General features: G+C 44.1%; 1 protein-coding gene across 9 annotated transcripts in view; it reads left to right on the top strand.

Moving 5' to 3' along the window:
* The first annotated feature begins 2,170 nt into the window (after positions 1–2,170).
* L3mbtl3 (L3MBTL histone methyl-lysine binding protein 3) overlaps positions 2,171–27,075 on the top strand; it is a 110,075-nt gene continuing 85,170 nt past the window's right edge. For 2 of the 9 annotated variants that reach the window (XM_038339100.1, XM_038339094.1), the window contains exons 1-2: positions 4,017–6,013; positions 24,846–24,963. In XM_038339100.1, coding sequence (XP_038195028.1) covers positions 24,862–24,963 — 102 coding nt within the window. In that variant the 5' untranslated portion in view covers positions 4,017–6,013; positions 24,846–24,861. Of the gene's footprint in view, positions 2,277–3,095; positions 3,137–4,014; positions 6,014–24,845; positions 24,964–27,075 lie in introns of those variants that run through there. The other 7 variants (XM_038339097.1, XM_038339096.1, XM_038339095.1 and 4 more) reach the window with 7 other exon arrangements.

Raw genomic sequence — 27,075 nt, 5'->3', positions numbered from 1 at the left:
TGCCCTTCATAGACTATTTCTAAGATAATGGGCCATTATACATCCTGGATGTACATCTTTCCTTATTGCTAAGGGCACGCCTCCATTGTTTCTGCTACCATGGTTTATTGCTTAACAAAGTTGCATATAATGTTACTTTTGGTCATCTTTTCATCTGAGGCACATTGGAGGAAGGGTTGTCATGGCAGCAAACATCTACTACTCCAACCGTTAGGAAGCTGAGTTAAATAACTGCTGCGAATCTAGGCCAGCCTGGGTTGCAGTAGAAGACTTTAAACGAAAACCAAACCAAACCCCAAAACCTAGTTGAAAAAAGACCATTGAATAAATGCCTTTGAAAACACACACACACACACACACACACGAAATAGAAACATCACATCACCTAAGTGTTTTTTGTTTTTTTGTTTTGTTTTTTTGTTTTGTTTTGTTTTTTTTTTTTTTTTTTTGAGAATGACTTTAAGATGAATGGAGTTTTAGAAAGAGGAATTGGAAATTAATTTTGATTTTCTTGGGGGCAAGGTCTTAGGTTACCACAAAACTCCCGGCCTTTCTTTCTCTTGTAGTCTGTCTTCGGCCATTTCACTTTCAAGAGTTGGGAAGAAAAGGGGAGAAGTTGAAATTCCTGTCTGCTAATGAAGCTGTCCTTGAAGCAGGTTGAACTTAACGAGTAAAATCAGTCAGTCCTCAGGTGGTGGTCTGATGTAATCAATAGCTCACTAACCAGACGGTCCCTGCTGCACATGCCTGAATCAGTGACGGTGTGCTCAACACATGAAGCTTCTTTTACAAATCCATTTAAACTCTGCAGGGTTAGTTAGCACCTGTGTCCCAAAGCACATGTCAAGTTATGTACCTCGATTTGGGAGCTGGAGAGCTGGTCTCTACAGTAACAGAAGAAATGGGTGGTGATCTGTTTCTCTAGGGCAATTTCACGGGCCTGAGGAAAGAATTTAATAGTTTATTTTCTGAAGCTAGTTCAAGGAACATTCCTTCAGTGAAAAAAAAAAATCAATCAAGAATAATCTTACTTTTTAGGGGAAGGCTTTTTAATATGGCATTTCCATCTGTGACATATTTAAGTTCTAGGCCTCGGGTAACAATAGCAGAGAAAGGCCCCTGTACCCTTCATTAAATGCAAAGCAAGCAGTACACGCTGGGGGCGGAGCTTTCCTTTACTTCCCCACTGCTTTCCCCTTCCCCCTCAGAGAAGTGCTAGGCTTGCCTCGCAGTCTCCGAAATCACACGTTACTGCTTTTTCCCCCTTTCCCCTCACAGGAAACTCTCCTGTTGGCATCTACATATGTATTGCAACTTTAATGACTTCGAATTGTTTTGTCTGCCCCCCGAACCTTGTAGAAAAGGGGACCGTAAACTCCCCCAAAGCCAGCTTGCAATCCGTAAGCAGAAAACTGTCAATATCGAAATACAATACTAGCTGGATCCAGATTTGACGCGCTGACAAAGGCAAGGTTTGCTATTTAGGAGAGCTCAGCCATCTTGCCTGAGTACATTAAGCGGGCGGACCCGTCTTATTGCCTAGGCACTTTACCAGGGATTTCTAAGTTGAGGTCGAACTCCCAGCGTCCCTTAGAACCGAGGCCTAACCCGCTAAAGCTGTCAATAGAAATCCCATTTAGGATGCGGAACGAACGCGCAAGTTTCAGACTTGATTATGCATTCTTCCAGTCTCGAAAAGGGCAAATTAAACTCCGTTGCAAGCTTAGAACTTTATTTCGTATTTTTCTTGACCTGTGGCATGTATTCAGTCCCTGGGTAGCAATTGGGGTGAGACCAGGGCCCACTCTTTAATGGCTGAACGCACACATTTAGTCGGCACATGGTGGATTCGCTGCTCTGAGAATTGCCTTAGGAAAAAAAGTAAAGTGCAAAAGCAGACAAAGAAATCTATAACCTTCTCAGTCTTTCCCATTTGTTCGGGCCGTTCTCCGACCCAGCTCGGAAGCAGCAGCGCCAAGGATCGCGAAGGGATGCACCTGAACCAGTGTCTGCGGGCGGCCGCCTCGGCCGAGCCGCTCAATTGCTGCTTTCCAGCGGCGAAGGCGCAGCAGCAGTAACAGGGAAGCCAGCGCGAGCCCCGGCGGCGGCGGCGGCGGCGGCGGCAGCGGCGGCGGCGGCGGCGGCACCGGCACCAGCGCAGTTTCCCCTCTCCCCAGCCCTGACTCTACGCGCACATGCGCACTGCGCCCGCAGCCCTGGACCATTTGTCAGGACTACTCGTGAGACGGAGAAAAAAAAAAAGAGAAAATTTGGGGGTAAGAAGCGGCTGATCGGATCTAATCTCTAATTAATCCGCAGCTCGGCCCGTGCCAAAGCCATTCATTGATTTTTTTTCTGGGTGAGGATGAAAGTTCCGAGAGCTAGAGAGGGAAGGAAGCGCACCCTCGTCTTGGGAAAGCGATCAGGGGAGGGGAAGGAGAGAAGGGGTTTCTCCCCCACTTCTCTGCGCCTCTGGGAAAGAGGAGAAAACTTAATCCCGGGGAAAAAAAGTGGGCAAGTGACTCGGAAGCGGCTGGTGGGGGAGTCTGTGGGCATCTCACTCTGAAGTAGTGAGTGCGACTGCGAAAGAGGAACAAAAGAGAGAGAAAAGAGAAAGGAAAAAATGGGGGGAGGAGAGACTTGTATTTTTTTCCTCCTTTTGCGCGCACACGGGGAAGGGTGTGGGGGGCCGTGCGGAAGGGAGCGGGCCGAGGCGGCCGCGTCGGGCCGTCGCCGGCGCGCAGGCGGCGGGATGCGTGTGGGCCCCCTCCCCCGCGCCCCCCCGAGCTTGTCACTTTGGTCGCTTTTTTGACACCGGGCGCGGGGTGGCGGCGGTGGGGGGGAGTGCGGCGCCGCGGGGCTGCGTGTCCGGGGCGGCGCTGGGTGTGTGTGGGGGGGGCACCGCGGCGGAGCCGCAGCCTCCCCGGGGGGTGCCGAGCGCGGTCGGCCCGGGGCAGGGGGCGCCGGCTTCGGGAGGGGACCGTGGGGACGATCGCGGTGGCGACTCGGTGCGGCGGCGGCGGGAGGACGCGAGCCCCGGCGCGCCGCCCCTGCGGCCCCATCCGCCCGTGTGGCCTTTGTGCCGGGCGCGCACCGGGAGAGCGAGCGAGCGAGCGAGCGAGCGCGAGAAGTCCAAGTACGGGAGACCGAGGCAGTGGGAAAAGAGGCCGGGCCACTTTGCTTCCCGGCTCGGCTGCGGAAAACGGACTGGTTGAATGTGGCAGAGGCGCGTCTCGCCGGCGCGGCCGTGTGTGTGTGTGTGTGTGGTGTGTGTGTGTTGGTGTGTGTGTGTCGGTGTGTGTGTGTTGAGTGTGAGCGCGCGCCGAGAGGCCTCCGCGACTCGCACCGCGCACACGCACCCTCACACGCACGCACACCCGAGCCGCGGAGGGGCCGGCGGCCGAGAGTTTGCGTGTGCTCTCCCCGCTCGCCACCTCCCCCGCTCGCCGCCGCCGCCGCCGACTGTGGGAGAATTTCCTAGAGATCGCCTCCAATTTCCGCCATTTTGGGAAAGTTGCACGGAAAAAAAAAAAAAAAGAAATAAAGCCTCCGCTGGATTTTTTCTTTCCCCTGCCCGAGACAGGAAAGTGCTGTTTAAGGGAGCGCGGCCGGCGGCGCGGGCCCGGCACTGGCGTCCCCGCGGGGAGGAGGGCGCGGGCCGGGCACCCGCGCCGTCGCGGCCGCGTTCTTGTCGGTGCAGCGCCGCCGGTGCGGGAGGGCTGGCGGGCGGGCGTGTGGGAGAGGCGAGGCGGCGGCGGCTGGGCTGCCGCGGGGGGCCGCGCTGCCTGCAACTTGTTTACGGTCGCCCGCGGTGGCCGAGGCCGGAGAGCCGGGTCCGCCTCGCGCCGCGTGCGTGCGCCCGCCCGCCCTTCTGCGCTCATGGGCTGCTGTCTGGTCCCCGCTCGCGTCCTGGGCCCGGCGGGGCGGCGGTGGCGGCGGCGGCGGTGGCGGCGGGGCGGGGGAAGTAGAGGCCGGCGGGGGTGGGGATCGGGAAGCGCAGGAGCCAAGGCATCCGCCGCGCGCCCCGCCAGCCGCCGACCGGAGGAGGAGGCAAACTTGAGAGAGCGGCGGGCCGAGGGGCGCTCTGGAGGAGGGAAAACTTTAATCGCCTCCTGAGGGTTGAAAAAAAAAAAAAACCAAAAAAGACCAAAAAAGGGGGGTGGGTGGGATCCGAACCCCCGATCGCGGCCCACCGCTCGACCGTGAGAGAAAGTTGACCGGCTGGGCGGCTTGTTCCGCGCCCGGCCCGCGCGAGGCAGAGGTGTCTGTCTGTCCGTCCGCGCTCCGTGATAGCCGGGGTGGGAGATCGAGCCGCACTGCCGGTCGCGTGGGTCAAGGCTCTTGCCCCACCCTTCCACGGGGACACGAAGGTAAACGTCGCTTTGGTTTCCCTTCTCTGTCCTGCAGCCACCGCCCAGCTTCCTTTTCCTCCTCTTTCCCCGTTGATTTTTTTCTCATTTTTTTTGGGGGGGGGGAGACGAAAAACGGAGTCTCTTTCCTTATGCAACTTCCTCGGGCGCCGTTTGCACGGCCCTTCCCCCCGCCTTCTGCATCCCTTGGCCCGCTCCTTTGCCATCTCGGGGCCACCGCCAGAAACATGCATTTGAAATCACCCAAAGTGCCCAGGAACAAAAATAGATTTTAAAAAATTGTTCCTAAGTTAAAGGAAACTGAGACGAGAAATAAAAACGTGTGTGTGTGTGTGTGTGTGTGTGTTTGTGTGTTGAATTTTTATTTCGGTTTTCGTAGATGGTTGGTTGTGATGTCTTTATTGGTGTGGGGAGCCCTGGAGGCTTTGTACTGGCTACCTCGGTCGCGTGGATTTTTGCGCAAGTTTTTAGAAAAACACTGACTCGAGTAGAGAGCATTTCTCCGGAAAGTTTCAAGTGTAGCAAAATTGCGAGCCTGCAAAACTGGCCGAGGGGGACCTCTAGTGGTTACACTCATCTTAAGTTCGCGAGGCAAAGAGCAAAGTTTGGCCTTTACTTGTAGCTACGCAGTCCGTTTAGACGTGGAAGTAATTAGAGGACCCGAGTTAGCAGCTAGATGTGAGAACGGTGCTGATCAGAAATAGAAAGTTTGTAAATCAGACAACAATGAAGTGGGAGTTTTCGGGCCCTGTGATTTCCGCTCTTTCTTGCTTACATTAAAAAAATCCTTTTCTGAGATTTGAGACCGGCATACCGTAGATAAGGAAATTTGTTTTATCATTCACTGTTTTCCCCCACTCTAAGAAGTCATGACAGGTAGCTTAATTTGGAACATTAAGGAGAAATCAAAATAAAACGTGCTTAAAACTGTGCAAAAAAGTGAAAAAAAATTTTTTTTTTCTACGAGCCTGTCATTTTGTTCTCTGATCCATGTAATTTCAGGTTAAAAAGTTATTCACTAACCTACATATATACTTTTGTAAGAATATAAGTTTGATTCACTAAGTAAAAAGTTATTACGGGGATACTTTGTATAATTTATGATTTTAATATATATATATTTAAATGAGTTGCATACCTATTTCCCAGTGTGTATACTGTAAAGGATCTTGAATTTTAAAGGTAAAAACCAGAGAAATGAAGATTGTGCCAAAGCACCCTTGTAACTGCCGCCTGTCATCATACGATGGGCTCACCTATATAGCCCAGGCTGGCGTTGAACCTCTATCTTCCTGCTTCAGGACTGTCCCTAGTGCTTAGGTGGCCTACTCTTGTTTACAATGAGGAATTTTGTGTGAATTTAGAATATGGGGATGATGTGAATGGTTAAAGTTAATTTCGCCTCATGTGGAACTGGCTGACTTTATTCTAATACACAGAGAGATGTCGTGTGAAATTATGCATGTTGAGTTTGAATTGGAGATTATAGATGTGAAGGCTTAAGGAGAGGGCTTTGATTTTTTTTTATTTTCTTTCCTTTTTTTCCTCTTTTAAAATCAATGCTAGATCCTTAGGAGAAGTCTTGGGGTGCACAGCAGTTGTGAAGGCCGCCAGACGGCTCCGCCTTTCATCACCGCCTCGAGGTAAGAGTCACGTGTTGCGACCAATTTCTTTTCTTATATACTAGGAATGCTGAACACTGTATTTGCAAATCAAGGAGAGTGTGTGTCAGGTTTAGTAGGAAAAAAAACTCTAAGTTTGTGGGAAGTTCTTTGAACCTATGAACAAGTAGACACCAAGAGTCCTTGAAAAATGAGGGAAAATGAGATTTGTGCTAGGGTGTGTGTGTTTGGTGTGGGTGCTTGGGGAGATCCACTGGAGTTGTTACTTGCCTTCCTGTATTGCTCACCACCCTTTTTTTTTTCTCCCTGAAACCTGATCTCTCTCTCTCTCTCTCTCTCTCTCTCTCTCTCTCTCTCCATCCTCCCTTCTCTCTCTCTCGTCTCGTCTCTCCTCTCCGTCCTCTCTCTCTCTCTCTCCTCCTCAGCATCATCCTCGATCCTCTCTCTCTCTCTCTGAATCTGGCTCACTGATTGGCTAGATTGGCTAGCCAATGAGCTACAGGACTCCTTAGGTTGCCACCCTCCCTAAGTGCTCAAATTACAGTTGAGGGTGTTTTTGTTGGAGTGCTCAGGATCTGAACTCATGTCTTCCTCTTCATGTTTTTGTGGGTGTCACTTCTGTGAGCTCTCTCCCCAACCCCGTTTACTGGATTATTTTCTTTTTTTCTTGTGGTGGGGGGAGGGTGAGTGGGAGGGTGTGTTTCGAGTCAGGGTTTCTTTGTGTAGCCCTGGCTGTTCTGGAACCTTCCCTGTTGACCAGGCTGACTTCTCACTCACAGAGATCGGCCTGCCTCGGTCTGAGTGCTGTGATTAAAGGCCTGTGTCACCAAGGCCAGGCTGTTGTTGGATTCTTAATTAACATTGCAGTGCCCACTTTTCTACTGAAAGCAATTTCTTCCTTTTGAATTAAGAAAGTGAGAAAACCAGAACAAAGCCGTGTGAATGGCTGCCTTTGTAAATATACAATTGGAAAAAAAATAAGAATAAATAAATATACAGTAGTAGGAAAGAAACGGGAACTTTAAATGTCTTTGGGGTCTGAGCTACAATTTTGTAGCTAAAACTTATGCCAGTGTAGGGGGGAGTTAATTAATAAGTAATTAACATTTAAGTGTCTCCTATGGATTAAATCCATGAAGGCCTTACTTATGCCAGATACCATGTCTTAGGGATATAGCATAGACTTGTGAGTTTTTTTAAAAACATTTCTATGGGTATATATAGTTTTGTTTAGATTTTGTCTAATAAGATCTCTTTGCTTATCTTGGGGGGTGCTGGCTTAACCCCAATAAATAATCCAGGACCTACCTTTAGAACCCGAACCATTTGATGGGGGAAACCCCAGCTGGGTTAGAATATCTGACTTCTACTCTTTAATCTTTCTTTCTCCTTTCCCACTGACTTTCCTGCCTCCTTTGTCTCAGTTCTAAAAAATTTGCTAATTGGGCTGGCAAGATGTCTCAGAGGTTAAGAATTTCAGCTGCTCTTCCAGGGGTCCTGAGTTCAATTCCCAGCAACCACACCGTGGCTCACAACCATCTGTAATGAGATCTGGTGCCCTCTTCTGTTGTGCAAGCATTGTATACATAATAAATAAATTTTTAAAAAAATAGTTTGCTAATTCCTGTTTGGCAGAAGCAAAAGGACATGAAAGTTAACTTTCCTTTTAAATTTTATTTAATTATTATTAGTATTCCTCTCTCTTTGTGTGTGTGTGAGGGTGCATCATATTACATGTGTGGCAGTTATAGGACATCATTGGGGTTATTCCTTTCCATCTTTATATGGGTTCTGGGCATTGACCTCAGGTTGTCAGGCCTGAGTGACAGATGCCTTTACCCACTGAGCCATTTCACTGGCCCAAGCCTTCTTTTTACAAGCAGAGTTAATTGTCCTCTGTGGGTCAGGTGTGGCTTACAAGTGAAACGGAATAGTGGCCAGAATAAAAGGGATTGTAAACAGTGGTTTATTGTCATTTTCTGCTGTGCATTGACTTAATTAGTACAGTTAGAGAATTCATAGATGGCGTCCTCGGGCATATGTGGGTGATCCTGCAGACACAGTGGACGGGCTGCCACACAGTCCTCTGACTGCCACACAGTCACCAGGCTGTGCAAACACGAGCACAATTCCAAGGAGAGGAGACCCCAGCTTGCTGGAGTAGTCGGTGCAGTACCTGTGTGCTGAGCTGAAGACAATGCTTATGAGTCTTCATTTGAAGAGCCACTGTGGCTGTGGATAGCAAGCTATAATGGGAATCAGAAAGCTGAACTCTGCAATCCAGCATATCATCTTGTATGAGTTACTGGGTCTCCTTGACCCTGGATTTTCCCCTCTGGAAAATGGGAATGTCATCATTCCCTCCCCCCCTCATAAAGGAAGGAAGTTTTGAGACCTGTGAAGAGGTGTTCAAATGTGTGGTGGTCATTTGACCCTGTCACTGTCAGGAGGCTTTGTGACGAACAAGAGTTGGGCTCTTTAGTGTGGAGCTGGTGTTTCAGTCCCTGGCTTTATTCTACGATAGCATATATACCTCTCAAAAGGTTCTAGCAGCGTCTTTCTTTTACGTCACTTTCCTTTCTTTCTTATTTTTGTTTTTTGAGACAGCATCTTGTCACTTTGACTCTATGTAGAACAGACTGACTTGGAACTCACAGAGATCCTCCCACATTTGCCCCAGGAGAGTTAGGATCTAAGTCATGTACGATCGTGCCTGGCTTTGTCTGTCTGTCTTTCCTTATTATTTACATTTTTTCTTTAGATTTATTTGTTTATGCCATGAAGTGGTGGTGCACACCTTTCATCCCAGCACTCAGGAGGCAGAGACAGGTGGATTTCTGTGAGTTTGAGGCCAGCCTGGTCTACAAGAGCTAGTTCTAGGACAGCCAGGGCTACACAGAGAAACTCTGACTCAAAAACAAAACTAAAGCAAGCAAACAAACAAACAAAAAAAAAACAACCCAATCAACCAAAACAAGCAAACACAAAACAGATTTACTTATTTTTTTTATTAATTTATATGTATGTGTGCTTTGCCTGCATGTATGTCTGTGTACCACGTTTGTGCTTGGTGAACCCAAAGTCAGAAGAAGGTGTTGGATCCCCTAGAACCCAAAGTGGTTGCAGACTCAGGTCGTCTGCAAGAGCAACAAGTGCTCTTAACTGCTGAGCCAATTCTCCAGCTCTGGTGTCTTTATTTCTTATGAAAAATTATGTTGGTTGTTGAATGGAGGAACAGCACTCTATCATGCTGCTGGCTACAAAGCCTGAACTTGGTCCCAAATGAATAGAAGGGCTAAAGGAAAGACATGTTTAAATGTAATGCCTGCTGGTGGGAACGGTCGGGTGAAGTACGGATGGCTGTGGGAGGGGAGTCTGTTTATTGTCATTAACATTTTGGTGGCATCGCGTGATTCGGCCTGGAAAGGAGGGTGAGAGAATAGGTGACTGGGGAGGTAGTAATGGCAGTCGCTGGGGAGGTAGTAATGGCAGTCGCTGGGGAGGGCAGGAATTGATTCCTGAGAATGACTGCTTTGAAGGAACATTTCAAATAAGACTCCCCCACCTGTGTTTTTAGACGTCCTTGTCACTGTGTTGTTCATTATCGCTAACTCTCTAAAATCTAGATAGAAAAAGAGAAAGAGAGAAGTACTATGTTATTATCTTCATCCTAATGATACCGAACCTGGCAAAGCAAACCCTGACATGTTCCGGTTTTATTCGTTTTATTTCATCTTCTTTTATAGACTATCCATTCAATATCCTGAGGGTCTAAACACTCAGTAGTGAAGGAGAGAATATGTACTTGTCCATTTATTTAATCTGGAGTAATTGAGAGAGAGGTAGTTCTCGAGTAAACTCCATGTTTTTTTTTTTTGTTGTTGTTGTTGTTTTAATGTTATGCCTATTGGCATTTTGCCTTCATGCATGTCTGTGTACCACTTGTGCCTAGGGAGGTCAGAAGACATTTTGGAATCCTCTGGAACTGGAGTTACAGGTGGTTGTGAGCCACCATGTGGGTGCTGAGAATAGAACCAAAGTCCTCTGGAAGAGCAGCCAATACTCTTCACCACTGAACCATCTCTCCAGCCCATGGTATTTTATTTTTAGGAACCATGTGTTGTCATAGATAAGCTAGCCATGGTTTATGGTCAATAGGTCAGGATAGGGGGCCATTGTAAGAGAGGTAGCTTTATGTGGTATGTAACAGATAGGTCATGGAGTCTTCCCTCAAGCAGTGTTTTTGGTTTCTTAACTAGTTGCTACTGAGTTTTAACAGTGTTGAAATCTGAGCGGCTAGGTTTTGTTCCCTTGGAGCTCCCAGGCTCTGCTTAGCCCAGGAGCAGAGATAACTGAGAACTCTGCCGATTGCAACAGCCGCTGGGGCTGTTCTAGTGTGTGTATGGTAATAGTGTAGCAAGTGCACATTGGGCCATGAAGAGAACACATGCTCTTCATGTTATAGAAGGTGTTATAGAAGTCAGTGAACTTGCATGCTGACTGATGTCAAATGATGTTATACATGAGACAGTATGTATCCCATTTTAATTAGTCTCCAGAAATGAGTAAGCCACTTTCTAACCAGGGCTGAGGAACACCTTAGTTGTGCTTCTGGTAAAAGAGATGCCTTTTTTTTTAACCAGTGTGCTCACAAGGTGAGCCGTGAAGATCTGCTCTATCATTCTTCCTGTTTGCTATCGTTCGATGGACTCATCTGCCTTAGAATCCCAAGATACTGTATTTAAAATACTTACGTGTTCACATGTGTACAGATTTGTATATGATGTCTAGAAGTTGAAGGGATCTGTGGAAGTGATATTTTTTGTACAGTCATATATATATGTATATTATATATATATAATCTTTATAGGTAGGTAACTAGGTAGGTAGGCAGATGGATGATTTGTGAAGTCTTCATTATCCAGTGGAGATATTCTCAGGGGTTGGCTTTTCACAGTGTTAAATTTTATCAGGAATGCGTGTGGTTGAGAGTCAGTGATTGTCCATGGCTGTTATGCAACAGGTGGAGGAAGGCGGTACCAGGAACACATCACCCTGATGGAGAGTTGAACTTGATATGGGGTTGAGGAAACCCCATTAGGAATCAGGTAGTTTGGAGGAAGGAAAAGAACATGTCCAAGGACCTGAAGTTGGGTGATGTTGGAAAGAGAAGTGGATTGGGGACCATGGAGATGGATAAAGGGCAAAGGCCCCTGCTGCAGAGTGAGTTGGGCTGAGTCTCATCCAGTCAAGGAGGAGAGCTAACTTCAGGAGGCTATCCTCTGGTTTCCGTAGGAGTGCCACGGCATGTGTGCTTCTAGGTGAGTGCAGAGACACGTGTGTGCACTCACACACACATGCATGCACATACACTGTGGGAGAGAAGTACATGTAATTCAGTGAAAAAAAAGTGGTTTGGAGTTATGAGCTTTGGTGGAAGTTAAAAGGATTGCGTGCACATTATAGGTAATATGGTAAATGCCTTCTCTAATATCCTTCTGTCCCCTACGTACCATAAATGTTTTGTGTTCACTCAGCTCGTTTGTGGAGCATCTGTTTTACATAGATCAGTATTGGGGAGTAGTCATGTGATCGGCATTTTGTACTGAATCAATGAATATTATGTCTACTGAGCTGCAGAGCAGCAGTCGTTAGCCTCAGTGTGCTCGTAATCTAGAGAGATAAGCTGTACACATATGGTAGTGTACAGACCATGATTGTGGGTGCATGGTGGAGATTAAGTCACAGGTACACAGGACATCTCTGGATGTGCTGTTACCTATGCTGCTGACCTAGAGATGGATAGAGCGCACCAGTGCCTTCCCTGCTACTTCCACTAGTCTCCAACATTTGTGCTATTACTCGGTTTTTGATACAGTGTTTCACTGTGCAGCCCAAGGCAGCTTTAAGTCCAACTGTAGCTGAGGGAGAGGTTGGCCTTGAACCCAGAGTACAGCTGCTTCAGCCTCCTGCTGTGTCTCCTACTTTCACTTGTTATTTACTTTCAAAGTAACTCAGTCCTCAGAGATACTTCCTAACTTGTCCAAATCTATTTCATACTGTTTGAAAGGGGGAGGGCCAAAGAAAATGACAGTATAGGCCTAGGACTGTTTTGTTAACTTTAGAGGTCGATTTTCAAACAACTCCTAGAATTAAAATAAAAACGTATTTCCAGATTAATATGTTTTCTGTGATGTATTGGCTCATATTAATGAACAATAAAGAAGGATTGATGGGAAGAAAACATTTATCTTTTTATCCCAATCTTTAAGTTGACAATTGAGATTATTGATATTTGGTTATGCTAAAAAGTCCTCTGATAGAAATGACACACAGTATTAGTGACATTGAGGAAGAGCAGAGAGAGGCTGGGATTGTGGCTCTGTGGTAGAGCGTTTGTCTAGCGTTTGCGAGACTCTGGCTTCAGTCCTCTTTAACACAGGAAAAGGTGGAACCTAAGTTTACTGACACAGACTGAAAAGATGATGAAATTCACTCAACAGCCAGGATTGTAAAAGAAGAAACTTAAGGGACACCACACACGCACACACAAGCACGCACACACACACACACACACACACACACACATGCACGCACGCATGCGGGGGGGGGGGATAGCAAGTGGATGGGGCGGGGTGGTGCTGGTGGATAGTAGTGTGGTATCCTAGAGTAAAAATGCAAACACAACCTGGGTTGAAAATAGTTCCGCAACAGTGCTTTAACTACGGGTGCTAAAGTCTGATCAGAAGGCTGAGTGTATGGTGCGGGAAGGGAGGGGCCTTTGCCTTCTTCAGGGGTTCAGAGGTGTAATGGCCACACATATCTGCCATGTGAGTTGTTCACATCAGACAAGTCTTTAGGGTGGCTTAGAAAGTTGTCATCACATGTGCTGATTAGAGGGCAATGGATTGTTCAGATTTGACGGCGTCCCCTCTCACCCACCACTCCTGCTAAGTGGGACCATACCTTTATATTCGTGTTTAATTTTGTGTTTCTAGAATGTTTGAAATAAGGTTGCTTAGCCTGCAAAATCACCTGAGTCTTTCTCCCATGCGTTTCACCGTTGACTCCTGGATAGTGAGTGAATTGGAAGGTCTGCGTGGCTAATTGTGTCTGGGTGTTAAGTAATCTAAATAATTCAACCTGTTGGTGTGGGCTTCCTTGGTGGCCGCGGCTTTGCTGCTCAATCTGTTGATATGGAGGCTGCCTACCAAGGGTTATCGAGATAAGCCTGGAGGCATGGCTTCTGTGAGAGAAAGGAAATCTGGTCAAATCTAATTTATTACATGCAAAAGAGAGAGAGAGAGTGTGTGTGTAAACGCTTCCATTTTGGTTCTGCGTTCTATAAAAACACGAAGCAGGAGAAAGAAGATGCTGCTCTTAGCATTTAAAAATTATGAAATGAAATAAAAAGAACAAGGCACTACTTTTAGCTCCTTTTTCTTTTAAATCTGAGTTCATGCATATGTAGCACAAGTGAAGTGTCTGTGTCAGGCAGGTTCTTGTTCTTTTCCCGGCCCTTGGATCTCTCTAATGGGTGTAGGAGTTCTATTACTGTCCTCCCAGTGTAGTATGTTGAGATGGTAGCGCTCTTCTGAGCGTTCTTCTTTGCCCTGCGCTGTCTCCTACTCTGTGCATGGAACACGAATGCAGAAGCATTTGACAGGAGCTTATCAAATAGGCCGTCAGCCCGTTAATGTCTGTTAATGTGATCTTCACTTTCTGACTACATTCTCTTTTCTTTCTTGAAAGACATTTTTCATTTTCTGTTCCTCCTTCAGAGGAAGTAAATAGGTTAGGCCACAGAAGCTCAAACACTTCACCTTCTTGGTACAGGAACAAACTAAGGGGCAGGAAGTTGAGATTTTGTAAAGGTTACCCTGGCGACTACTGCTTTGCATACAGTCTTCATGACAGCACAGGCAGCAAGTCACAGAAATTCTTTGATGCTGTAAATAAGGCTGTTCTCCCTACCATTGGCCAACTGGGCGAGTAGGGGGAGAATGGTAAGACCGACCATCTTAATTACGGAATGTATATTTAAAGGCTTCATAGAGCTTACTTGACTCTTGTGTTTTCCGTTGCTCAGGGCCTGTGGATAATAGGAGCCCAATAGCCTCCAGGATCGGTTCTTGATTGTACTAACGTTTCAGTTCTCACATCATAATAATCTAGAGTTCTGTCTGCTCGCAATATGTGAACCCAGGCCCTCGGGGCAGAACTTATCATCTCTCCAGTACAGATCGCAATTCCAATATGTGTGCAACTCAGAGTTCTTATCAGGCCGGGCGAGTAGACTATCAAAGCTTGTGTCTGTCATGCTTGATTTGAAAGGGAAATTTTTCTTTGTAGCAATATGTGTTTGTTGAGAGATGCTTCAAGTGCGAGTTTAGCTCGCTCTTATCCTTATTGAATAAGCCCATTTAAGAGGTCTGAATTTAACTTCTTTTGATGTGTTCTTCTGACGCTTAAGTGAGGGGAGTTTGTTGGAGCTCCAGAGCTATGCTTCTGCCTGGCAGTGAACTAGGTACTTAGTGGACGAGTTGTCAGCTGGGAATTTTCAATGGAGAACATGACATGGATGGAGAAATGAATTTCTTTCTGGTCTCCCCAGTGCTCTCTTCCGCCAGTCTGTTGTTCTGCTACTCCCCACTCCACCCCGTTTCCCCCCAGTACTGATGCTTAAATGCAGTGCCTTAGATGGATGGTGCAAGCAGTACACCTCTGAGCTGCATCCATAACTCTCCTTTTTGATCGCTCGTGTGTGTGTGTGTGTGTGTGTCTGTGCATAAGTGCATTTGGAGGTCTGAGGACAACCCTTTGTATGTTTACTCCAGCACCCTTTTATTTGAGACAGGGTCTCATTTGCCTGGGACTTTCAGCAAGTACACTAGGCATTTAACCAGCCAACCAATCCAAGGGGTTTCCCCTTCCTCTGCCTTCATCTCATCTTGCTGCCTTTCAGCGTGTACCACAGTGTTTTCTAATGTGAGTACTGGGGATCTGAGCCGAAGTTCTCGTGGTCACAGGGCGACCCTGTACCAACCAATCCATCGTGCCCCACCCCCAACCCCCACCCCTGCCAATCCTGGGTCACCCAGCTGATAAATGTTATACTTACATTGAGTCTTTCTGAGGGATTTTAAAAATTAGCAAAAAGTTCTCCTTCAAAGCCTTCTTCTTCCTTGTAGGTGATCAGGACCCAGTGTGGGTATTATAATCAGGGGCAGTTGCTGTCTTCCTGCTCTTCCCTTGGCATCTCCGTGGGCACTGTGTGCGCATCCCGGGGCTCATGCAGAGACTCACCCTGTAGTTATTACAGAAGCCCTCTCTGGGTGGAACCCCTCTGATCTCTCTTTTCCCACTGCCTTCTCACCGCAATACATATGGTGCTTTCTGTTGCCTTTCTACTTGCTCTCTGGAAAGCAGGTTTTACAAGTACCATTGTGGGCACTGAGAAACATTTAATGTTTCCTTAGCATAAATATCACAGAAAGGTTGGTGGTGGCTTCATTCATGGTAGTTGTTCAGAAATTAGGTCTTCGTTATGTTTATTTGCTTTCAAGTTGTTAAAGTTTTTTGTTTGTTTGTTTGTGAAAGATTTTGGCAAAACTAAGTTACCAACCTTCTATTTGGGAGACTCTACAAACTCTTCCACATTCTCTTTGAAATGAAATCTACTCCTTCATGAGATCTCAAGAGTCCTTGGGCTTCTTGTCCAGTCTCTGAACGACGGAATAAATCCAGAGGATTCCTAATGGGGCTACCAGTAGTGGCAGAGTTCTCTTCTGCCCTGTGCTGCTTACAACACCTGTGGTCCTCTGCCTGGAGGAGCCTGGACATATAAAATACATTGTGTTCCTTTCCTCTGGCTGGCCAAGCATTAGGCAGAGCATTTCAGCTTGAACACTAGGCAGAGCATTTCAACTTGAACACTGTAACAAAAAGAAGTTCTTATGTCCCTGGCAAGTAGACATTTCTATCTGTTTTGTAGCCAAGGCAGCTAAGGCTGAGGAAGGGACGGATGCTCGGCGGAAGGTGGCACCTAGAGATCTGTGAGACGGGCGTTTAATCAGGGTTGTGGCTCCTGAGCCTTTGCTTACCACACTTACTGGACACTTTCCTTTCTATTGTGTAAAATAAAGGAAGATATTGGGTACTGTCCTGGAAAATGAAAGAGTGTTTCTTGTCCAGATGACCCAAATTTTCTTACTTTTAAACCGGAAATAATAGTCTTTACCAGTTTGAAAAGAAAGTTATAGGGTTCAAGCTAGCTTGTGTTGGTGACATCTTTAACCAGAGTCCCTTTTGCCTCAATAAGTCGGCGTCTCTCTTAACTTTGTCTGTTAGGTTCTTTGACTGTGTATGAGGGCCCTGTGTACGTGGTGCTTTGGAGAATGGAAAATGTCCCAATAAAGGCCATATAGGAAGTATGGAAAGTCTCTGAGACCTCTAGGAAGGCCTTATAATGCAGGGACCAAATCTTTCTCAGGATCACTTCCTCAAAACTGGACTTACAGGATTTTAGGTCTGGGGGCCATTCCCAGGATTAGACACCATAGACCTCAGCACAGGAATGCCAACCAGCAGCTAGATCTGAAGCTAGCATCCTAGTAGCGGAGTCTAATCTGAAGATAAATAAGCTGTGTCCTATAAAACTATGTTCTATAGTGAGGAGTCCATGGGACTCCCTGTACTGTGATAAGGAGCCCAAGGCTGAGGGCCGAGTGTCTGTGGAGAACACTGAGAGAGCACCCTACATGTGGCTGAGAGACTCCCAGTGTGAGCCTTGCTTCTCCCAAAGGCTGCTAAGAATTTCACTTTTTTTAAATCACAAAATCTTTTCTCATGAGTAAATGGCTTTCTGAAACGCATCTGGAGGGAGCAGTGTTTGGAACTTATTTCCTTGCCTGTAGTCTCGTGTTGTTTAAGTGCATTCTGCCCAGTGCAGTGGTACTATGGGGAGTTGTGGGTGTCTGAGATAAGTAGATGCCAGATTTCCCATCCCCGCCCTTGACTTATTCTTCTTTGTTATGGCAAGAGAATTGCTTTGGGAAGAGACCTGTAGAGTGTGAACATGAGGAACTCAGAACAATGAAAGAGCCACTTTAAAACAGTTTTGATATGAGATACTTTATTTATATGAGTACTTTCATATATGAGTACTTTATATTATTCCCCATCTCCTTTCTAACTCCTCTCATGTTCTCCCACTCCCTTCAAATTCATGACCTTTTAAAAAACTTATAATTGTTACACACATAATATATGTGTGTGCACATATATATATATGCACACACATGTATAAATGTGCACACCACATATAAATATACACACTTATCAATACAATTTGCTAAGTCCATTTAATGTTGTTTTTATGTGTATGCTTTTAGTGCTGACTTCTTGGTATTGGTATTGGATAACCAATTAGGAAACTCATCCCTGGGGAAGACTGATTCTCCCTCCCTGAGTGCCATTAATTGCGTGTAATTCCTACTCTAGAGGTAAAGCCTTGTGAGATTTCCCCTATCATTTTTCTTTTTCTTTTTTGTGAGCGGGTCTTACTACATAGCCCTGTCTATTCTAGAACTTTTGTCAACCAGGCTGGCCTTGAACTCACGAAGATTCAGGTGTCTCTGCCTTCCCTGTGCCGGGATTAAATGCATACACCTCCACATCCAGCAAGAATGCTGATTTCTACAAGGAAACAAAAGGCCTTCTTCAGCTAATGATCTTAAAGAAGCACTGGGTTCCTGCCTCTGAGTTTGGCTTTCTTCCTTTGTCCTGTGACTCTTTGACACAGCTGTCATGTTGTTTGGCTCGTGGTAATGATTTTAGTGTTTCCGGTTCTCTATATAAGATATTACGGTATGTTGTCTTCTTAACCAAAGCTTAGAAAGGTAAGTTTATCAACATCAGGCAGTGATATCTCAGCCCTCTCGTGTGAATCACACATCTTTAATCATGTTCTCTGAATTTTAATATGATTCTTCTTTGATGTGATGCTTGCCCCATTGTATAACCACTCTGGGCTCACAACCTTCGCATCTCTGGACCTTAATTTTGAAATTGCATCTGTCAAATGAAAAGCTTGAAAGTGCAGCTTCAAAGAAAGCAAGTATAAAATGATTGTGGCTCTTTCACTGATCTTTTGTTTGTTTCCTTGTTTTGTCTTCCTAGGAACTGAATTCAGGGCAGCTGGAATTCTAGGCAAGCAGTATACTGTTGGACTACACCCCAGCCCTTATTTATAGTTTTTGTTTGTTTGTTTAGTTATAAAATCTCTTTGTTTGTGGTATGCGTGTGTTCACATTTCTGTGCTCACGTGTGCAGGTCACATGTGTGTGGAAGCGAAAGGTTGACATCTTGATCATTCTCAACCTCTTATCTTGAGACAAGGGCTCTGACTTGACTCTGCTATTCTATCTAGCCAGCTTGCTCTGGGCTTTCCCTGTCTCCCCTCGCTGAGTGTTAGGATCAAAGGTGAAGTATCCTGCCTGCCTGGCATTGATGTGGATGTTGTGGATCTGATCTCTGAGTCTCACTCTTGTGTGACAAGGTTTCTTTCACTGATCTGTGTCCCCAGCCTCTGTCTTTTTGCTCTTGATGAGCAGTGACTTGCCATCCCTGTCAATATCAATTTTGGAGAAAACGCTTTGAACAGAAATGGCCAGGCTGCACACAGTGCTGTACCCAGGTCATCCTTGTTTGCTCCCTCCATCTGCTGGCCCTCTTTTGTGTTGTGCTGAGCCACTGAGGTTGTTCTGTTTGTCTTCAGAAGACTGCTATCTTCTCTCCATCTCGTCTCTTCCCTTCAGAGTGCTCCAGGCACCTACAGAGGAACTGCTATTCTCCCCAAGCCTCTCTTTTATCTGCTCATGGCAGAAAGAGCAAACAAGTGGTATGAAAAAAGTCTCATGAAGAGCACATACGTCCTGCTTATGTTTAGTCAATGTGAGATGAGTAGATTCAGGACATTTGTGAGGGGTAGGTCCCAAGCCACCTTCAGTCCTCAAATTAAAAAATAAAAATAAGAAATAAATAAAACTGTAGCACCTAAGTTCTGTAAAATCGCTGAAGTAGAACTTAAATAATACCCCCAGACCCTAGCTGCTCGTCTCCCTCGTTGCGTCGTCTTTAGGGTGTTGAGCACTAACTGCAGTCAGCTTGCACATCTTTTTTACTGATTTCCTTTTGAAACATTACTCGTGTTCGCACAGTGTGTCTGAGTCATTGCGTTTGACATTTCAGACTTCAGTGTATCCGAAACGTCTCTCTTGTGGCCAGGGCCTATGACTTTCATAACCGTCTCCATATTCCCTTTAGTCCGTCTTCAACACGCGACTCAACTAGCAGTTAATTTTGCTCTTTCAGTTTCCTAAAAAGAAACAGGTTTTTGTTTTTTTGATCCTTTTATTTTTCAGTGTTCGTAGCAGTAAGAATAAGCTCTGTGACTAAGAGCATACCTGGCCCTTGGCCAGGCCTGGCGGTGTGCTCCTGCCCCTCAGCTTAATGGCAGAAATGATTCAGAGTCACATTTCTGAGGAAGGATCGACTAGTAAATGTCACCAGAGCTTCAGGTGTTGCTCAGGAATGGTGGGAACTGTAAGTGCTGGGGCTGGGGCTGCATCTCGTGAAGGAGTGAACCCTGCACTTCTCCCTTCAACCGTCTGTTGTGTGAATACACTTGTGCCGACACCTCTCAGTAAGTTACCCAAGAGCTTCCCAGGACTCCTTTTCTCTTCACGACTTTTAGACCGTGCTTTGTCCTGTTGATATCAGTAGCAAATATTTTCGTGGGAAGGCATGCCTTTTATCATATACTTTTGAATAAGTATGAAGCAGAATGTGTTATATTTATATCGTGATTTTTGAATGTATTGTTGTAGCATTAGTAGATACACAGAGAAAACTCAACATGGCTTTTGTTTAGCATCATTACCTGTTTTTGGACACAGCTAGAGTTCCCAGTTTCTGACAGATCCTTCTAAAAATAGTTGATGTGCATACACAACCCATCCTTCATATTTCTTTTTGTTTTACACAAATGGTGGCACACCATTTTTGCACTTTGTTTAAAATTAGACATATTAACTATGACGTGAATTATTTCTGAATTAGAATGGAAACCTTTTGTGTCATTTTATACCACAGCATGGAATGGTTGTAACTCTCTACCCATGATGCACCCATGGATTGTTACAGCTTTAGCCACACCGAAGTTTAATATTCTAGAAGTAGACTGTCTGAGTTGGACGATAAGGTCTGGATTCTTAGTCTATACAAGGTTAGCTTACAGTGTCTAGGAGAGGCCCAGCCTCATCACGTAAAACTTTTGTTATTTTTTTTTTTTTTTTTTTTTTTTTTTTTTTTTTTTTTGCTTTGTCCTAGGGATTTTCTACCACTGAGTTATATCCTCAGCCCCTTACTATGGGCTTTTTGAATATGTTACTAACTGGTGCCAGTATTTGCCTACTTTGGAAGTGTTGTATGTCAGTTTCAATCTCAGGACACACATTCCCCCCAAAACAAACAAATGAGAAAATAAAAAAAAATCTGTCTTTATTAGCATCTAATGGAGTAGCTTTATTAACATCTTGTGGGAAAAGTTCACTAACCTGGGGCTGTCAGAGATTTGTTTACATGAGATGCTGAGGTGGTTCATCCAATAGATAGATGATCTCAAGGGAAGGTCAAGTTGTACAGCTTTGGTTCAGAGACCAGCAAGTGGTGCTGGAGAGAGACAGGAAGTTATTCTGAAGATAGTGCCACATGTCATTTAGTTTGCTGTCTCACTCTACCATAGAAGCTTAGGTCAAGAAGATTGTAATTTAAATGGATAAAGCTGAAATGGGCTATTCACAAAAGGGGCCTTTGGGACTATAATGTGTGGTATTGGTGCCAGCAGTAATCATCCTTTACTTCAGCAGATGCCATCAATTTCTTGATGAGCCATCCATAGCAGTCACTGACAAAGGCATGCTGGGCAACAATGCCTTGATTATAGTCACGGTCAACGGGTCATATATACTTTCAGGAATCAAAAGCTACTGCCCTATCTAATATCATTAGAGTAGAGGGAGCATTCACCACAGCTTTTATAGACTGCCGGCTTTGAGAGTTCTTCTAGAGGGAGACGAGTTCTACTGTTGTGACATTTGTACTTGCATGGCTTTTAGGTAGGGGAAAACTAAACCACCCTGGTTACCTACTGGTTGCCCAGCAGGAGAAAGCATTTTATCAGAGAATACCGCTCTTACTTCAAAGGGACCCAGTTCCATTGCAATCTTAGTCCATTTCGTTCTGGCTAGTTGTTTGTTTGTTTGTTTTTTGTCAACCTGACACAAGTTAGAGTTATCTGAGAAGAGGAACCTCAATTAAGAAATCACCTCCAGCTGGGCAGTGCTGGGTCATGGCTTTAATCCCAGTACTAGGGGTGTGTGTGTGGGGGGGGGGGAGCAGGTGGATCTCTATTTTGAGTCCAGCCTGGTCTACAAAGTGAGTTCCAGGCTAGCCAAGGCTACATAAAGAAAGCTGTCTAGAAAAAAAAAAAAGATAAAACAAAACAAAAAAGGAAAAAAAAAAGAAAGCATCTCCACTAGATTGCTTTTAGAACAATCTGTAGGGCATTTTCTTGATTAACGATTGATGTTGGAGGGTCCAGCCCACTGGGAGCAGCATCGTCCCTGGGCCTGTGGTCTTAGGTGATCTAAGAAAGCAGGCCCTGAGAAGCAAACCAGTAAGCGGCACTCTTCCATGGCCTCTGCTTCAGTTCCTGCCTTGAGTTCCTGGCCAGCTGTCCCTCAGTGATGGAGCGTGACTTGAGGGTTGTAAGATAACATAAACCCTCCCCTCCCAAGTTGTTCCTGCTTACAGTGTTTTATTACTGCAATAGAAACCCTGAACAAAGTCTTAATTCATCTAATATCTTCAAAATTTCCCACATAATTCTCCCCTGGCAATCATATCCTAGTTCCTGTTCTGAGGATTAAGCCTTAGTAATAGTGAGATCCGCTTCTTGTGGTTCACACTGCATACAGTTTGAAATGTCTTCTAGTTGATATTTTATTTAAAGCAAAGGGGGAAGAAAGAATATCGGCACATCTGGAAACTCTCAGTGGAAGAAAGTCTCTCACTCCAAGAAGTACAGAGTTTTTACATCCCGTTTAGAAATGCATATGACATCTATTTTAAAAAGTCTTCAGCCTGCTGGCATAGTGGAGCAAGCATGGAATCACAGAACATGGGAGGCTGAGGCAGGGGGATAAGATCAGGGCCCGCCATGGCTTCATTGCAAATTGTGGTTAGTGTATTACAAAATGAGATTCTGTCTGAGGAGAAAACAAGACACCTTGAACTATTTCTTCTAAGCATATGGAAAATTGAGGATGTAGAATGAGTCATCGAAGACCCTGTCACATCTGGACAGTTCCCAGCGCAGCATCAGTTTTATTTGGTCACAGGACTCCATTGATTACTTTAACACAGATTTCTCGCATGTCTTCTCACCTGTCCTTTTGTATCACTAAAATATACAGAAGAACTTCCCACTAAAAGGAACATACTCCCTGGTGTGGTGGAATGTACCTGTAATCCTAGGACTTAGGGAGTAGAGACATGAAGACCATGAGTTCACAGCTAGCAAGACTGTGTCTCAAGAAAAAAAAAAATAAATAAAAGATGGGCCAGAGATGGCTCATTACCACCAGATCTGATAACCTGAGGTCAACCCTCAGAACCCACATGATGGGAGTAGGGAACTGACTCCATGCAAGTTGTTGGATCCCCACACATGCACACATGCACTATGGCATGTATGTGCCCTGAAATAGACACATACATACAATGAGTGAATGAGAATGAATGAATGTCAAAAAGGAAAACAAATATTATGTATTAGTATTTATCATCCCGCCTTTAAGCAGCAGTAGTAGTATTTCTTTGATATTATCAGATGACAAGTTGCTCTTCATCTTTCTGTCCGGTAATTTTTTTAATAATTTAGATTGGACTAGTTTTGTGAATTGGTGTCTTGTGGTTGGGTACCATGTTCTATAAGTGTGCTTTGATCTAAGTTCCATGTTCAGCCCATTGGTTAATATTTCTTCTTTATGGAGAGAAGCGAGTTACTACTACTCTGCACAGCAGTGACTTTCAGAAGTTTTGGTCTTAAATCTCCTTTATGATTGAAAACTCAAGTAGGTATTTTTTTCTAATAGCCTATGCATATTAAAATAGATTGGTTGCTCACTATATAAAATATATAAACAAAATTTTTATGAAAGAGCAATAAATTATATAAAATAGTAGTAATAAATATGAGAGAAGTTGCCATAGTTACAACTTCTGCAAATCTGTCTAACGTCTGGTTTTACAGGAGATAGTTGGATTCTTACAGCTGCTTCTGCATTTAGTCTATTCCAGTTTGTTTTTTGGCTGAAGTATATGAAGAGAGTCTGGATTAATGTAGATACAGGGTTGGAAAAGAGAGGAATATTTTGCTAGCTTTTCAGTAATAGTGGAAATCTTTGATATCGCAGCAGAACTCCATGAAGGGCAGTTTATCTTAAAGGTGGGCTGGTGTACAGTGTACAGTTGAAACCTGAACACTGAGATTTCACCCTGTATTAAAATTTATTGATCTGAGAGTTGGAATGAATCCATGCTCTGGGCTCAGTGTTGTAACATTATACCTTAGTCATTTGGAGACCATGTCTCCAAAGAACTATGTAAATCTTCCAAATCTCATCACATCTCATTAAGTATTTCAGGCTTCATTCTCATTTCTGTCACTACCTTTCCATGTTCTTGGCAACATCTTGACTCTTGGGATGCTGTCGGGGGTCATAGCAGGTACTTCAACTTAGTCAAACAAACTCGATCTCTTTCTGATAAAAATCACATTCACGTTAGTTGTGTTAGGTCAGACATGTGACTGATAGGTTAATATAGATGACAGTGAGTAGTGGACTCAATTCCCCTTTTATTTTCCCACCATCAATGGTATCTTTTAAATCTACATTTTATTTAGTAGTTCCCTTATCTTTGGTTCCACTTTCTGAGGTTATAGTTCTTAGAGGGCTCAGTTACTTGAAGTCAACATCGCCTCAAAAATATTAAATGGAATTGTCAAGAAACAAACAGTCCATCAGTTTTAAATGTTGTTCTGCCTAGTGTGAGATCTTAGGCTATCCTGCTTAGGAGTGAGTCACCTTTTGGTCTAGTAAGTCCATATGTATATACACTATCCCCCTCCCCCGCTTAGGTACTTGGTGACCTGAGACTGTCTCAGTTACCAGACTGATTGTCCAGATTCACAGTGCTCGTCTTTAAGTACACCTCATTTTGTTTAACACTGAAGCCCAACTGTGAGAGCATTGATGCTGATGACTTGAATATACCAAAGATAATTCCTCCATTTGTTTAAATGAAAAGGTGAAAATTCTCACCTTAATAAGGAAAGAAAATCATGCCAAGTCACTGACAGTTGTTCTTAACATTTTGTAGTGTCTAATTTAGAAGTTAAACTTCCCTGTAGGAATGTATGCTTAGGGGGAAAAATGTACGAAGCTGGTGGTATAGGTCAGTAGTAGAGCGAGTGCCTCTCCAGCTCTGGTCACAGTTTCTGGCACACAGAGTCAAACAGACACATAGTAGAATAGAGCTTGGAGGGCCCCACACATGCCAGCAAGTGCTCTACCAGTGCTCAGCCCCATTAGTGATACTTTCAAAGCAGTTGTTTGTAGATGGATGAATCAAGAAAATAATGTAATTAAAAGAAACAAGTAGTAATGATCACTAAATCAAATTGATGTGCATGTGAAGTATTTACATTCCCTTATTCCTCTTCAAGGTTAAAAAAGTAAATCATGACTGAATCTGCATCTAGCACAAGTGGTCAAGAGTTTGATGTGTTCAGTGTTATGGACTGGAAGGATGGAGTTGGTACCTTACCAGGAAGTGACTTAAAGGTGGGTTTTCTTTATCATGTATGAATTATATGTTGTGTGTATCTGTGTGTGAGCTTATTTTACAGTGACTACATACATAAAATAAGAACTCAAACCATTAAATATAATGTTATGGCTTTATACAGTATGTGGTCTTCTGCAGTAAATTTGTAAGATAACGTGAAATATTGATAGATTGTCAGTTGGGTTAGGGGACTGAGGAATATTTTTTAGGATGTCCTTAGTTTAAGAAAATCAGTCAAGAGCTCTGAGGAGGATCATCTCTATCTGTTTTGATTCTATTATGATGCTGGCCAATATATATGGAAATGGCAGATGTAGAAGGTCTAGCATTTTGAATATTTTAGTAATAGCTTTGGAGCTTTGAGTGGGTCCTAGTGTTTTTATATTAAATGGGGTAAAATAACGTGAAAATTTTGAATCAATAGGACTATTCACTGCCTTTAAATTATTTATACTATGAATATAAGTTTTTGTATAATCACTTTTTCAGCAGCAAGTTCTTTTTATAAGTCAGCCTGTGATCTTATAGAAAGGGCTCTTCATGGGGTTCAGTCTTCCCATGATATATGTGCTAGTCCACCGTGTGTCTCCACTCTTCATGGGGTTCAGTCTGTTCACGATGTATATACTGTTCATCACTGTCCCCATTCTTCATGGGGTTCTGTCTGCCCACTGTATAAGTGCTGCCCACCCCATGTCTCCTGCCCCCACTGAATCTACAGTAGGACCACTTCTGCTGCTCTATGAAACATAGTTCTGCACGCTCAAACTGCCCCCACTTCTCATTTCTAATTTGGTTTAGCTGTGTTCCTATCTCTGGGACCTTGAACCTGTCTGTGGCCTTTTAGACTTTGTGTTTGTACTCAGTCATTTAGGTGTTTAAACTTCCTGTCTCTCTAACAGGCTGTCACTTAGTCTGTCTCTGTAATACTTGATATTCTGTGCTGTCTCAAATAGGAAAATTTTACTCCTGACTTAGGCTTCTTGAAATCTAATCCTTTTGATGGCTGCTTGACAAATATCTTAGCCAAGTCCCTGCTCTCACTTATCCTCAGGGGTACAATTTAAACATCTGCCTGCCGTTGGAAAAATGTTTGAGATTTTGGTTGGCTTAGGTTTAATTAAGTACAAAGTGCCAGTGAGTTTAAGGAAACAAAACTATTGCAGTGAGGTTTAGTGAAATCCGGAGGAAGTTTTTTTTTTTTTTTTTTTGTTATTGTTTTTGTTTTTAAGTGGTTACCAAAACATAGCCAGAGGTTTTCAATTCTAGTGTTCTTTTTGTACCATAGGAAACTATAGTCTAAAGTAATGCATAGTATACTTTAACAGAAAAAGATCACAGATGTGCTTAATGTGTATAAGTGGAAACGTTTGAGGAAGTAGGAGAGCTAATTTCCTCATCTGAACATTACATATTATAGGTGTATATGGAAATAGCCTATGGTACTCATAAATATGCACATATATGATGAATCCACTTAAAATTATTAAAAAGAAGAAATTTTCAGTTTTAGTTTTAGGTGATGATGAGTCCTGGAATAAGTTAGTTCTTCTGGGTCACAATTGCTCTGCAGTAAAATAAATAAATACAGGAGCAAATAGGAATTGAACGGCTCTGACATTCTGCAAGAGTCTAACTGCATGAGACATGGTAGATATAGAAGGCTGAAAAAATACTATTCCTCAAGCTCTGCTAATGTAAATCATGTATCAGCCATGTGAACTTTGCCAGATTATATAAAACCAGAGAGTGGAGAGGTATTTCAACACCTAAGAGCACGTACTACTTTTGTAAGGTACTCTAGTTTGGTTAGGCTTCACAATGCCTGCAAGGCCAGTTCCAGGGGATCCAACAGTCTTTTGGGTTCCAAGGGTCCTTGCACTCACAGCCTCCTGATTCCAGCCACATACACTTAATTAATAATAAAAATAAGCTTTATGACTGATTACTTAAAATCTTTACATTTTGTAAGCTTTATCTGGAAAGAAATTGGGGGTTGTTAGGACCCATAAGACCCACAACTTTAGGAAGGATTGAAAAGCCATGTAAATAATTACTTAGTGTGTGCATTTTCTGACTTGGCAATAAATTAGGAAAACTGTCTTTCT

Source organism: Arvicola amphibius, chromosome 8, assembly GCF_903992535.2.
Source record: "Arvicola amphibius chromosome 8, mArvAmp1.2, whole genome shotgun sequence".
NCBI lineage: Eukaryota > Metazoa > Chordata > Mammalia > Rodentia > Cricetidae > Arvicola > Arvicola amphibius.
Note: the sequence above shows the minus strand (reverse complement) of the source record. Positions and strands in the feature narration are given on the sequence as shown.